Here is a 12,941-nt window from a genome sequence, read left to right on the forward strand (position 1 = left end):
CATTGAGTAATCATACTTGCTCATATTTTCATGAACTAGTTGGAAAAAAAAAACCTATATACATTTATTATTATCTTTCATGTTTTACATTGTTCGTCAAATATTTTTCATCGTACTGTCTCTTAATATACTTTTTTATTTTGTACTTCTCATTCGCTTCGTGAAATGAAATTAGTTGCTAGAAAGAAAGTGAAGTACATGATTATTGTAAATGCTGTAATGTATAACTCCGAGAAACGTAGGTAGTATCGTACAAAGTCTTTAATGCGTAAATAGGCACTTTATTGATTGAATGTCTAATTTATTTTTACTCTGTTACTTTTTTCAATGCAGCTTACATGCAAATATAAATTAAAGGAAAAAAAAAAAAAAAAAAAAAAATAGGAACTACATTCTGATGCAAATTGTTTTTATGTCACTGTAATATCAAAACCACAGTAGTTCATTCATGCGTGGCCTAATCCCTGTTAGCCCTGCAGATTTTCCTTTTTCTCATTGTGAACGCAGTTCTCTATTGTCATTTAGATATTTGACATTTAATTTTCATTGTGAGTTGGAGATATCATCGGGCAAATAAGAAAAAGCGGGATATATTGTCTTTGATCGTATATATATATAAAAAAGGAGGAAAAAGAAAAAAAAAAAGAAAAAGAAAAAAGAAAAATAATGTAGATTGTAATACTGTTACGATTCATTAAGAAAAATGGAAATCACATAATATATCAATATTTTTTTACAGCATGACAAATTGCATTTCTACCACCATGTAGGACCAGTAGAGTTCATTACTAAAACATTGAAGTTATAATAAGAATAAAACAACGTATGGATAATATAACATGTCTGCTGCAGGGAAACATAGACTTGGAAGAAGCTGCCTCAAACAGTTGTTTTACCTCAGCTTAATTATGCTAGAAATGCACGATACGTAAAAAGAAAGAAAGAAAAAAAAGTATACAAACGTGAGATGCACTGTGATAGTTAACAAACAAAACCTATCATTAAACAACTGTTATTGATAGTTATCCAACGTTATTCTTTTCTCTTACTCCAATCAAAATTGAGAAGTACTAATTGAATTTGCCTATAACCAAATCCAGTGTAATCCTATTTTCTATTAAGCATCAAATACAGAAACAAATATTTTCCTGATAGTAAAAAGAAAAAGAAAGAAAAAAAAGAAAAAAAAAACAAACAAACAAACAAAGTAGGAATTAAATTTTTTACGCGGTATATATATATATATATTTTTTTTTTTTTAATTTATGATATAATATCTATATTTCATTTACATTTTGAACGGTGCTCTTATGATGAGAAGATCAAAATTGAAGCAGTAGGATAAACTTTGTATTTAAAAAAGAAATTCGGCAATAAATTTTCTAAATTTCATACTCTCCATAGGTACGGTATTTCTACAGTATGTTCACAATATCAAACATTTATTGTAATTTAATCGCCATTTCAAGACACCCTGTATAAACGTAGAAACCTATACTCTATCAAAATTTATCACTGTTTAATACTCGTTTGAAAAAAGTATTATAGAACTGTTAATAATATTGAATGTATTTATGATGAAGTTAATATTAACAATACTGACAAAATTTTTTTTCTATAATATTAGTACCAGAAAGAGCGTGCCGCATTAATTTATATATCGTGCTTATGATTCCAGGATAAAAGTGAATTTTTTTATATGTTTTAATTCTGATCCGGTGAGTAGTAGGAGGTAAGTATTTTAATTTTACTATTTATTCATATTGACATCTAAAAAGTTACTATATTATCTTAAATCGATAAATGTAAAATAATGAAATAATTTATAGTTGTTTTTTTTCCTTTTTTTTTTTATTATGAAATTTATAATGCCACAATGTTATTAATTATTTGAGAGAAAAAAAATGAATATAAATATGAAAATTATCACAATTTTGTATTTTTACTAAAGAACATTTAATGTTAATGATATAAATTTTACAAAGAAAAAAAATTGTGTTAAATTAAATATAAAAAAAATATTGTATAAACTATTTAAATTCAATTTTCTTACGTACGTACCTGGTAATTATCAACGAATCAAAAGGATCCTTTAATTGACCAATCGCATTGAAACACAACTTCTTGGTATAAGAATTGAATATTCCAATAATAGTTCTTCTATGCAAAGCTTAATTTTATTCGTTGACGAATTCATTGTCATTGTTGTTGTCAAATTTTGGTGTTAAATTGGTATTGTTACATTCTATGTCAGTGACTTTTTCATTTAGTTTCGTTTTCACTATATCGGGCATAATTAATTTGATATTTTTGTTATACTCATAAAAATGAGTTTAATTTATATGAACAAAATGTTTAGATTATTTGATTACTCGAAGATAAAATATCGATTTTTATGATTATAAATCGAAATGAAAATTGATTTCTAATAAAAAGTACATTATTGTATATACATATATATATATATGTATATATATATGTATATATATATATATATATATATATATATATATTGTATTAATGATATATAATAAATAAGAAGTTGATATTAAAAATGTAACCACTAATTTGTAGTGACATAGTCGTTAAAATCCAATAATAATGTATTATTAATATAATGCAGATTAATAAAATATTTCAGATTACTATATATTTTGTGACATACGAAGAGTTTTACAGTTAATTACAATGTTGTCGCGAAAAAATAAAGACTTAAGAACAATAAAAGAAGGAGTTGTGGGCAAATATATTAAGAAAGAGACACCGCCTGAGATGCCAAGTAAGATAAATTTTTGTTTTAGATTATTAAAAAAAAAAAAAAATACCTTAAAAAATTAAATTGTATTATTAAAAGTACATAATATATTATTGTATAAATATAAAAAGTAATAATATAATATAATAATGTATAAATATAAGAATAAGTCTTATAGTTTATTATTATTTTGTTTCTTTTTAGTTATCAATGTATGGACGACAGAACCAAACAGAAGAGTAAGACGACGAAATCATCCTACAATACCATCATCGATGGTAAATTATACTGATTTATATTCATTTCAAATGTTAGATTTTTTTAAAATATGGTAAATATATGATCACGAATAGAAGTCAATATAGATAGATATATTTTTTATAGTCTATTCCACAACAACCAAGTATAGTACAAAAATTTGGAAATACAAAAACTACAATGAGCGCTGTTGGATTAGGTAGCCACGAAGGAAAATATACTCCAAATAGTTCAGTCCCAGACTTAGCGCAAAGGTAATGTTTAATATGTTAAAATTCAGATATGAAAAGTTATTATTTTTATTGCATAAACACTTGAGATTTAGAAATAATATTAATATATAACATTTTATTTTATTAGATTTGCAGGTCTCTCTGTTAATACTGGATTAAATGAAGGTATGTCTTCTCGTACTGCTACACCATTATATCATTCAGGATTATCACCTGCTGTATCACATACTTATGTCAATCAATATGCTGGGTCTGAATATCATCTGGACCGTGTTCAGACTCCACAAGTGCCTTATTTACCATTTGATGTAGATACAGGTTATGAAGAATATAATCAGTCAGTATATCGTCAAAATGCCGGGTATATTCAATAATAATGATTAAAATTAAAATATTAATTAAAATATTAATCTAGTAATTATTGTTATTTTATTAAAAAAAAAAATGTGAACATTTTTAAAGATATAGTAGATGTCAGTCAGAAAGATCAAGTTCTAGAAGCGAACAACAAGAAGAATTACCTTTACCGCCTGGTTGGTCGGTAGATTTTACACTTAGAGGTAGAAAGTATTATATAGATCATAATACAAAAACTACTCATTGGTCGCATCCTCTAGAAAAAGAAGGTTTGCCCACTGGCTGGGAAAGAATAGAATCACCAGAATATGGTGTCTATTATGTTAAGTGAGTGATTAGTGATCATTGCTGTGTTATCTATTACATAATTCATCCTATCTGTATAATTAATAATCTCATATTATTTGCAGTCACATAACAAGACAAGCGCAATATGAGCATCCATGTTATCCGCACGAAGTACAAGCTATAAGAGTAGTATCACCTCCTAGACATACACATTTTCATTCTCACAGTGTCTTAGTACCAGCGAATCCGTATCTTAATGAAGAAATTCCTCATTGGTTGTATGTGTATAGTAGAGCATCCATTGCATTAGATCGTAAATTACGATGGGAGCTCTTTCGTTTACCAGAACTTGATTGTTTCAATGCAATGCTGACAAGACTTTACAAACAAGAATTGGAAGAAGTGGTTATGAGATATGAAGAATACAGGTTTGCAATATGAAGATAATTTTACAATATAAATTAATTTATATAAATAAATAATATGAAAAAATTTCAATAGGTCAGCTTTGTTATGTGAAATGGAACAAAGATTGAAAGATTTAAATCCTGAAACAGGAAATTCTTCGTCAGGTGCAATAGCTTTACGACGATCTCTTCCTTAAGTTTCATATGATATGATTGCAGGCAACTTATCTATTGTTATTGACTGAGTTATTGGTTCCTTTGTTAAATTAATGTGTCAACAAATATCCTGATATTCTTTAAATTTGTAAATAACAAATAATACTTATTATTTTAATTATATTTTATTATTATATACATCTATCCTCTTATTATTATGCTTTATAATAAAATTTAGAAGTCAGAATCTTCATCATCAGGAGTATTATTATGACTGTTTATAATATTATGACGAATTTCATCAAGTTTGTTTTTATCATATACAGTATTTTCTACTATATTAAATCCTTTTATCCGAATAACTTTACTTGCTTCTGTATTGGAATCAAGTACTCTGGTTAAACCTATATATATATCATAACATAATGTTTAGAGTTTATCTGATCATTGAATAAATCTAATAAAGCAAAACAAAAATTAAATAGATTAAAAAGTACCTTTCGGTGTATCCGAAGTTTCATGTCGTCCATTAGATAACATGTATAAACCAATTGCAAATCCATTCCATGCTATTATTGCATAAGCCATAGCTAATCTTAATCGTATTTTTTCTTTCGTTGCTCGATCTAACTTTTTAATATAACGTGAAAAAATCATATTTACGTATCTAAAAATGAAATTAATGATTTAGAAAAATTACAATTATTTATATAAAAATGTATGATAAATAATTATATAATATCCTAAATATATTAATTTACAACTATAATTTATCAAATATTGATATAAATGAGTTAACTGAAACACGTATCAAAACTAATGCAATTACATAACCTATAAACATAATATATTTTACTTTGTATTACTTATATTTCTTTATAGTATTTAAACGATAAAATAACCTTATTTTATTGTCTTTAATAGAATGTATTTCATGAATTTTTCAAATTAATATTCAGATACTTTTGAATATTGATATGCTTAGAACTAACAAGACTTGACTGACTTTCATTGATTTTTACGTAACTATTTGAATGTATACGTAAAATCTTGAATATTTGATCCATTTCATTGACTTAACCTAACACTAACACACAAAATTTGTTTTCATAGTAGATTTTTATTATTTTTATTTTATATAAAACATCAGATTATATAAAGTTTATCATCACCTTCATTTATTTATCGCACATATAAGTATGTGCGATTTCAGGAACAAAACAAATTTTGAACCAGAAGCCAAATAGGGAAACACTGTCCCCCACTATGAGCCTATTGTTTCGTTATATAACCTTCTGTAGAGTATACTTACTCAATCAACTTAACTTTCAGTTAAATCAATCAAATGGGTTAGTGCGTGACAAAAATATTATATGTACTAAATTTAATAGTACATCAGAAAAGTAAGAAAAAATTATATACCAGATTATACTTTTCTATAGATAAATTGTACAATTAAGAAATACTTTTCAATTAAACTTTATATTTTTGTTTCTAGGTAAACAATAACAAATAGCCTGAATATATTTAAATCGTTCGTAGTTCAATATTACTTGCTATCAAACATATAATTTATAAAATATAAAACGTAAAATATAAAAGATCAAGCTTATCGAATACTCTATTAATTTATACTATTATTATTATTATTATTATTAAAAAATAATAACAATACTTTAATATCTATTATTATATAAAAAGAAAATATTTTGGAAAGTATATTTGCATATAACTTAAGTATGAAATTTTATATTCCTTTTCGATAGTTTCAGTACTTTCTCAACTAACAGAAGGTGAGTGAGACCGCGCTTATGGAAAGCTCTACAATTTTCGACTAACTTTCAACAATCGTCAGCTTCATATAACATACATAACGGTCGTGCTTTTGGTATATCAACAATCAAAGCGCAGTTCTTGCGCCTGCGAACATCCACGCATGTGCTCATCGACAAATGCGCCAGTAATCATACGGAATAATGGATATCTCTCTTAATTTACTAGTACGGAAAGAATAAAAAATTTCCATGTGTAAATCCAATCGCACCATGATGAACCAAGCCCTATCACGTTACATTGGACCTTCGTCGATATAACGAATCTTCTCCAATTGATCGGTTCATCGATGATAGAACGCTCGTACGAGAAGAATTCGATTCTTTAATGAAAGCTCCGTCAATCGATAAACAGATCGATCCCTCAACAAGAAATCTGAATGAATTTGGAAAATTTAATATGTCACGTGCCGAACATCAAAACAGGAGCTCGAGTCATCCTTTTCGAAAGAAAATGCAAGGGCCTACAATCGAGGATCTCATCCAAGGATCCTACCTGAGAGATATTAAAGTAATTACTGTGAGTACTATCAATTCTGATTTTACTACATGAAGGTTATTATGATTGAAAACCCACGAGCTGAGTGAAACTCTAATTTAAAAACTCTATCCTTATTTTTAAGGTGACATGAGTTTAGAAAGAATTCAGGCCCCGACGTTAAATAGAGATATTAGCGTTTAAATATTAGTAAAATAATTTTATTTATTAATTATACCCTTCCAAGTACATGATTTATGTTTGTCCAAATTTTGATTTTATTTCATTTTATTTGATAGATTGAATTTATTTTATATCAATTGCATCTTATAATTTTTGTAATGTTGGTCAATTGTTTAAATGTTAACAAAGTAATCTTATTTATCAATGATTATTTGTTAATGATAATGGAATTAATTTTACAATGTATTTTATAACAAGGGAATTCTATTATTTTTCATTAATTTTACTTATTTTCAAATATATTCCACCAGCTGGTCGTAAGAACAAATGTGACGGAAGACGCGTAAATGGAATTTTTGTTTTTTCACAAATATCGAATTTACAATTCCGTAATAATGTTGCCAGTCCAAGTGTCGTTTGATGAAACGCAAATTTTTCTCCTGCACAATGATACAAATTATATTATTCATTTAATGTGAATATTTTGATTTTTACGATAATTTTCTTACCGTAGCAATTACGAGGTCCAGAACCAAAAGGTAGATATATTTCATTTTTAATTGCATTATTTTTGGTCATAAATCGTTCAGGATCAAAAACATCTGGATTCGGATAAATTTTTGGATCGTAATGTAATCCGAGTATCGGTATCAAAATTTTTTGATTCTTCTGTATAGTAATATTAGTGCCTTTCAATGTGTAAGAAGATGTCGTACATTCTCTATGTAAATATGTTATTGATGGATATTTCCTTAGTGCTTCTAAAATTTTATATTTGGCGTATTACCAATACTACTTAAAAAAAATAACTCGACTATATTTGCATAAATACACACTCACACACAGAGATTATTTTAATGATTAATGATAATTTATAATTCGATTTTTTTTTATAAATAATGAATTATTATTTGCCATACGTACCTTTAAATGACGCATGTAAATATTTCAGATCTTTTATAGATTCGATATTTAAGGTACCGTTATTTTGTTCAAATACTTCATTGATTTCTTTGCGAACTTCATCTTGTATGGTATGATTTTGAGCTAATTCGTAAAGGGTAAAGGTCATAGCTAAGGAAGTTGTTTCAAAACCAGCTACAAAAAACATGAACGCTTGAGCGGCACAAAATGTATCCGTTAATTCTGAAATACATATAAATAAATATTTAATTAAATAATATATCCTAATGTTTTTAATATTTTCGATAAAAATAGATAAATCTAGAAAAATTTTTAATCTTACCGATCTCTTCGCTAAAGTTTTTCGAGTTTTTTTTCAATTCCATTATTATATTTATGAAATCGTTTCTAACGATGTTATTTTTTATTCTGTATTCTATTGTATTTTTAACTATATTTACAAAGAAAGAAGTTAGACGAACATTTGTGAATAAAAAGTTGAGTTGATTGTACAATTTCGGAAAATATATTTGCAGATTTTGTTTCAGTAAACTTATTGTATTGACCTCAAATATTTCTTTAGCTATTTTCCAAAATTCATTTTCTCCATCGTTAAATATATTTGTTTCAATGCCGAATGCACAACTACTTATTATATCTATAGTGTATTTAGCATTTAATTCATTAATGTCAAGGATATAGTTATCAGGTATCTTATTAATATATTGCTCCAAATGATCTGTACTTATCTTCATCAATGGAAACATTTCCTTTAATTTAATAGAAGTAAACACAGTTGTTAATTTATTCCTTAACTGTCTCCATTTTAATGTTTCGAGAAAAACGAGATTTTCTGACAGTGGATCTACCTTTAATAGTAAAATAAAATGTAATAATGGATAATGAATATTACAGATCGCTGTTTTATTTTCCTTTGAATTTTTTAATTCAATTTACCGTTATAATTATCGGCATAATTATACAATAAGAAAATATACCTTTTTCGTTATGAATATGCCTCGTTGAGAGAAACTGGAAAAGTCTTTAATTAAAATGTCCTTTATTAATTGCGGATCTCTTAGGATGAGTATTGGTTTACTTCTAAAGAAGATGCCGACACACGGTTCGTCTTTGTAAAAATGGTAAATATTACTTAAATATTCTGCCATATTTATCTTATAAAACAATATATCCTTGATATTGCCAAACAGAAGAATGGGTTGAGGTCCTTTTACACCACGGACCTTCCAGTAATCGAACGTCGAGGTCAGATAGTAATACAAAAAAAAAATTAAAGTAAGGCCGCAAAATATTTCAAATATTCCTGCCATATTGTTATCTTCAACGCGTGACGATCACTTCGATGTTATTACTCGATATCTTTATATCTGCAAAATAATATTAAGAGAATTTATTCTATTTAAAATATAAAATGTAATGTTGACAGAGTATAATAATTGTATTCAGTTGTATTATAAATAACGACAAAAGATGTATTATAAATTTCAAATGTATTATGTAAAATTGTAATATGTAAAATAAATTTCAGATCTATTATAAATAAGAGACAAAAATATATCAAGCTAATCAATTTAATATCAATTAGATATCAATTTCAATTCTTCTTATTGTATGCACATTTATCTAATGTATTATAGCTGCGTATACATTTACCATTCCATTTATTTTAAATCTAATTTGAAACTCAATCATGATTTTTTTTTTTTTTTATTTTATATGAAATAATTGACAATATTATTTTTATAATTCATAATTAACATCATAACTAACATCAAAAATATTACGAATTGATTTGTAATATTAAGCAATTTAACATACGAGTGTTAATGGTAATATTGAATTACGAAATGACGATGAAAGTGAAATTTTGTTATTTGTAATATTACTTATCACAGCTCACACTGCTATTGATGTTGTTACTGCACGCGAGGAGGATTTAATCATGTGATTTTTTTTCTTGTTTGAAATCCGTTGACCCATTGAACAGTGAATGAACGTTATGTTCGTATTCTATTGTTAAATAAGCAGAGAGAAAGATATATATATATATATATATATATATATATATATATATATATATGTTATCTTCTTAGGTGCCAAGATATAAACTCTATTAAATATGTAAAAATGCATATCGATCTTAGCATATATATTTATTCATTATTTATCGTCAAGGGCATCTTTCTCATTTGAACGGTGAAAAATATTGCAAAGTAAAATGTAAAAAAGAAATTATTAAAAAATGTCAGAATTAAACATATTTTTAAAGTTCTTCAAAGATAACTAAAGTTTTTTAAACATAACTATTGATGAATATATTTTAGAATCCAATAAAAGAATATGTATAAACAAATTTTAGATGAAATGATAATTTGTTTAAGTTAATGATGTTCCATTTCATATGACGTTATATTACAAATGTATGATAGGTAAAGAGTAAGAGACAATTAATCTTTCTAATTGTATTGATCATTCTTAGAATTTATATAGATTAATAATGTTCGAAAATATAAACAAAAGTCTTCCTTTTTCAAACCTTATTCCAATTAATTACATCTTCGTTTACGCTTCTTCTTCAAGAAACTATTAGAACTTTTGATTACCACCGAGTTCGTAATAAATATCTGTAATAAATATAAATTATTTATTAATTAATATATATAGATCAATTTATAGATAAGTATAATAAAATATCATTCTTTCTGAAATATTTACAAAAGAGATTAATCATAAAAAAAAAGATAAATTCATTTATTATTTGATTTATTAATAAGTTACTTTTTGACTATCGATGTAGAAGAGAGAAGAAAGTACGGGAATCTATGTATTTGTGGCGGGAACTTATTTTATATATCTTAATACAAAATAATCGTCTATTATTGTAATAAAACGATTGATAACAATTTTTAATGATTTTTTTTTGAGATTAAATATTATATTCTATGCTATTCTTTGTTTTTTAATAATATGTTAATAGAAATTAATATATTAGATGGACCGGAAAGTAATGTCGTTTCTGCGCATGTCGATATTTGATCGTGATTAAAAATAAAAACTTGTTAAAAATGTATTCTTTTGAATTTAATTTAAGAAAGCGACATTACTTTCCAATCTACCTAATATTTATTAACACGTAATATTTCTATGGTAACGCAATTAATATGCGCCGCGAAAATTGTTTAACCATCTTCATAATTCGTAAATAACGTTATCATTGTTTCAGCTTATACTGAATCAGACGGTTATCCGTATCGTCCTCATTAATTATAAGTAATTAGCAGTTTTTTCTACCGTAAATCCTCTTTTAATATATCCATAGATAATTCAAACTTTCAGAAATTTTACGAAGAGTTTATGCATGTATATATATTATGTGTTAGAGATATGGTTGTTATGAATGTATCAATGCATTGCGCCGAACTCAACATTCATTTGCATATATGCAAAAATATACAAGTTTCCTTTTTTCCGTTGTTTGCTTCGAATGCAGGTATTTTCTAAAAAATTATATAGATCAATATAATGTTTCAGTTCTTGGAATTTATATAGGTTATTATTATCCGAAAGTAAATGTAATTTTTCGTGATTACTTTAATATTCCCGTCACTTATATACATTTCAAAATATTAATTCGCCATATACTTACATACATATATGTTTCTTTTTCATTTTTTCTTCTTGAACATTCTTAATTATATACAATTATTATCGAATTATGATACATTATTTTGATCATAAATGACATATTTATTCGATGTGTATAGATAAAAATTCGACGAAATATTATTTTTTTTCAAATACAAAACACATACTCATATATATATATATACGTACACACTTTTCATCATATTCTGTTTAATATGATTTCATATTTTTCAGATTATCAAGAATTTGATGAGTTAGAATAACACATTACCACGCGTTATATATATGTACTTCCTCTTTGTATATGTACAGATAAATTTACTTCTTTTTATTAACATAAAGCGATAAATAATATTTACATACTCAGTAATACATAAATGTATTTTTACAATACAATTTTTACAAATACATAAATGTATTTTTAGGTAATTCTACGGTCAAAAGCAAAAAAAAAAAAATAATCGAACGATTGAACTCTTTCAAGGATTGAAAAGAAAAGAGATCTTCCATTCTTATAGAGTATTTCAACTAGTACAAATCTATGAAAGCGTTGATTAATATTGATTTAATTACGCATTTTATTAAAGAAAACATATTCATTTCAATTTTATCATAATTAATTTAATATTATAGGAGATTTATTATTATATAGAATAGTATAAAAGTTTGTATACTTTTTAGGTTATTCATCATCAAATTTATTCCTCTCTAGTCATTGTTTTATTTTAGGACATTTATTACATTTTTATTAATAATTGAGTTTCCGTACGAAACCACATCCAAATGATAAGAATCTGGGTCGATATTACTTGCAATATATCAATGTGATATGTACTATTACTATCGAACGAATAACTTTATACTGTGATATATTTCAAAAATACTTAGCCTTTAATAATATAAATTTTCATAATTTATTAAATTCAATTTATAAGATATTCAATATGATTGATATTCTAGATAATATATTCTCGAATGTGTTACTTTCAAAGATGATTTATAGGAATAATTTATCCTTTCTTGTTGTATGATCTATTGTATATTTCATTTTTTAAATTTTTATAAATTATTAGAATAGTGAAGAGATCGAGGAAAGAATGAGAATGAAATATTTTTTTAAAATATGAATAATGATTTATCGAGGATTTACATTTAAACATATTTAAATTTCATAAAATTTCATGTAATGTATTATACTTTAAAATAATGGCAACTACAGCTACCTAACTAATCGCTAAATGTTATATTAAACGCTTATCTTTACATTATGTCCTTAAACTGTTCGGTAATTCATCTCCGATCATTCATCTCCAAGAAGGAAAAAGCTCCGAGCTGAGGGTAATTTTTTTATTTTTTTATTTTTTTTTTATTTTTTTTTCACATAATTTCTCGTCGATCAAAGTCGAAGTACGAAGAATAATTTAT

The 12,941-nt window shown here is 25.6% G+C and overlaps 3 protein-coding genes and 1 long non-coding RNA gene across 13 annotated transcripts; 2 read left to right on the forward strand and 2 right to left on the reverse strand.

Moving 5' to 3' along the window:
- Positions 1 to 2,142: 2,142 nt before the first annotated feature.
- LOC118446280 (protein salvador homolog 1) lies at positions 2,143 to 4,531 on the forward strand. Of its 7 annotated transcripts, none has more exons than XM_085659880.1 (8): positions 2,143 to 2,249; positions 2,642 to 2,779; positions 2,960 to 3,033; positions 3,140 to 3,267; positions 3,374 to 3,607; positions 3,715 to 3,930; positions 4,014 to 4,319; positions 4,393 to 4,531. In XM_085659880.1, the coding sequence occupies exons 2-8, from the start codon at positions 2,689 to 2,691 to the stop codon at positions 4,493 to 4,495; spliced, it is 1,152 nt and encodes a 383-aa protein (XP_085516006.1). In that variant the 5' UTR covers positions 2,143 to 2,249; positions 2,642 to 2,688; the 3' UTR covers positions 4,496 to 4,531. The 7 variants fall into 7 exon arrangements, with proteins under 7 accessions (XP_085516006.1, XP_085516007.1, XP_035732657.1 ...); XM_085659881.1 differs by having other exon boundaries at positions 3,374 to 3,583; positions 3,709 to 3,930; XM_035876764.2 differs by having other exon boundaries at positions 2,144 to 2,249; positions 3,709 to 3,930.
- Positions 3,682 to 5,762, reverse strand: LOC118446286 (uncharacterized). Of its 2 annotated transcripts, none has more exons than XM_035876777.2 (3): positions 5,627 to 5,762; positions 4,952 to 5,121; positions 3,682 to 4,858 (listed from the first exon to the last, which is right to left on the reverse strand). In XM_035876777.2, exons 2-3 carry the CDS (start codon positions 5,109 to 5,111, stop codon positions 4,689 to 4,691), a joined length of 330 nt encoding a protein of 109 aa, XP_035732670.2. In that variant the 5' UTR covers positions 5,112 to 5,121; positions 5,627 to 5,762; the 3' UTR covers positions 3,682 to 4,688. The 2 variants fall into 2 exon arrangements, with proteins under 2 accessions (XP_035732670.2, XP_035732669.2); XM_035876776.2 differs by lacking the exon at positions 5,627 to 5,762 and adding an exon at positions 5,357 to 5,514.
- Positions 5,721 to 7,050, forward strand: LOC146872716 (uncharacterized). Of its 2 annotated transcripts, none has more exons than XR_014982656.1 (3): positions 5,721 to 5,857; positions 6,221 to 6,247; positions 6,456 to 7,013. It is a non-coding gene; the product is annotated as an uncharacterized LOC146872716 (long non-coding RNA). The 2 variants fall into 2 exon arrangements; XR_014982657.1 differs by having other exon boundaries at positions 5,740 to 5,857; positions 6,221 to 6,806; positions 6,910 to 7,050.
- A 164-nt stretch (positions 7,051 to 7,214) lies between these two features.
- LOC118446276 (putative cytochrome P450 6a17) lies at positions 7,215 to 9,905 on the reverse strand. Of its 2 annotated transcripts, none has more exons than XM_035876752.2 (6): positions 9,772 to 9,905; positions 8,849 to 9,238; positions 8,194 to 8,719; positions 7,872 to 8,093; positions 7,457 to 7,708; positions 7,215 to 7,387 (listed from the first exon to the last, which is right to left on the reverse strand). In XM_035876752.2, exons 2-6 carry the CDS (start codon positions 9,179 to 9,181, stop codon positions 7,215 to 7,217), a joined length of 1,506 nt encoding a protein of 501 aa, XP_035732645.2. In that variant the 5' UTR covers positions 9,182 to 9,238; positions 9,772 to 9,905. The 2 variants fall into 2 exon arrangements, with proteins under 2 accessions (XP_035732645.2, XP_035732646.2); XM_035876753.2 differs by having other exon boundaries at positions 9,758 to 9,879.
- Between the last annotated feature and the right edge of the window lie 3,036 nt (positions 9,906 to 12,941).

The sequence above is a fragment of the Vespa mandarinia genome, chromosome 10 (genome assembly GCF_050613455.1).
Source record: "Vespa mandarinia isolate Hongniang chromosome 10, ASM5061345v1, whole genome shotgun sequence".
Classification (NCBI taxonomy): domain Eukaryota; kingdom Metazoa; phylum Arthropoda; class Insecta; order Hymenoptera; family Vespidae; genus Vespa; species Vespa mandarinia.

Excerpts from the sequence above, each read along its gene's own strand:
- LOC118446276 (XM_035876752.2), bottom strand. The coding sequence starts at position 9,181 with ATGGCAGGAATATTTGAAATATTTTGCGGCCTTACTTTAATTTTTTTT. Across the intron at positions 8,720-8,848 it reads GCATATTCATAACGAAAAAG|GTAGATCCACTGTCAGAAAA; the intron begins GTATATTTTCTT and ends TTACTATTAAAG. Across the intron at positions 7,709-7,871 it reads TTTACATGCGTCATTTAAAG|AAGCACTAAGGAAATATCCA; the intron begins GTACGTATGGCA and ends ATAAAATTTTAG.
- LOC118446280 (XM_035876764.2), top strand. The coding sequence starts at position 2,689 with ATGTTGTCGCGAAAAAATAAAGACTTAAGAACAATAAAAGAAGGAGTT. Across the intron at positions 3,268-3,373 it reads GTCCCAGACTTAGCGCAAAG|ATTTGCAGGTCTCTCTGTTA; the intron begins GTAATGTTTAAT and ends TTATTTTATTAG. Across the intron at positions 3,931-4,013 it reads TATGGTGTCTATTATGTTAA|TCACATAACAAGACAAGCGC; the intron begins GTGAGTGATTAG and ends TATTATTTGCAG.
- LOC118446286 (XM_035876777.2), bottom strand. The coding sequence starts at position 5,111 with ATGATTTTTTCACGTTATATTAAAAAGTTAGATCGAGCAACGAAAGAA. Across the intron at positions 4,859-4,951 it reads AACTTCGGATACACCGAAAG|GTTTAACCAGAGTACTTGAT; the intron begins GTACTTTTTAAT and ends ATATATATATAG.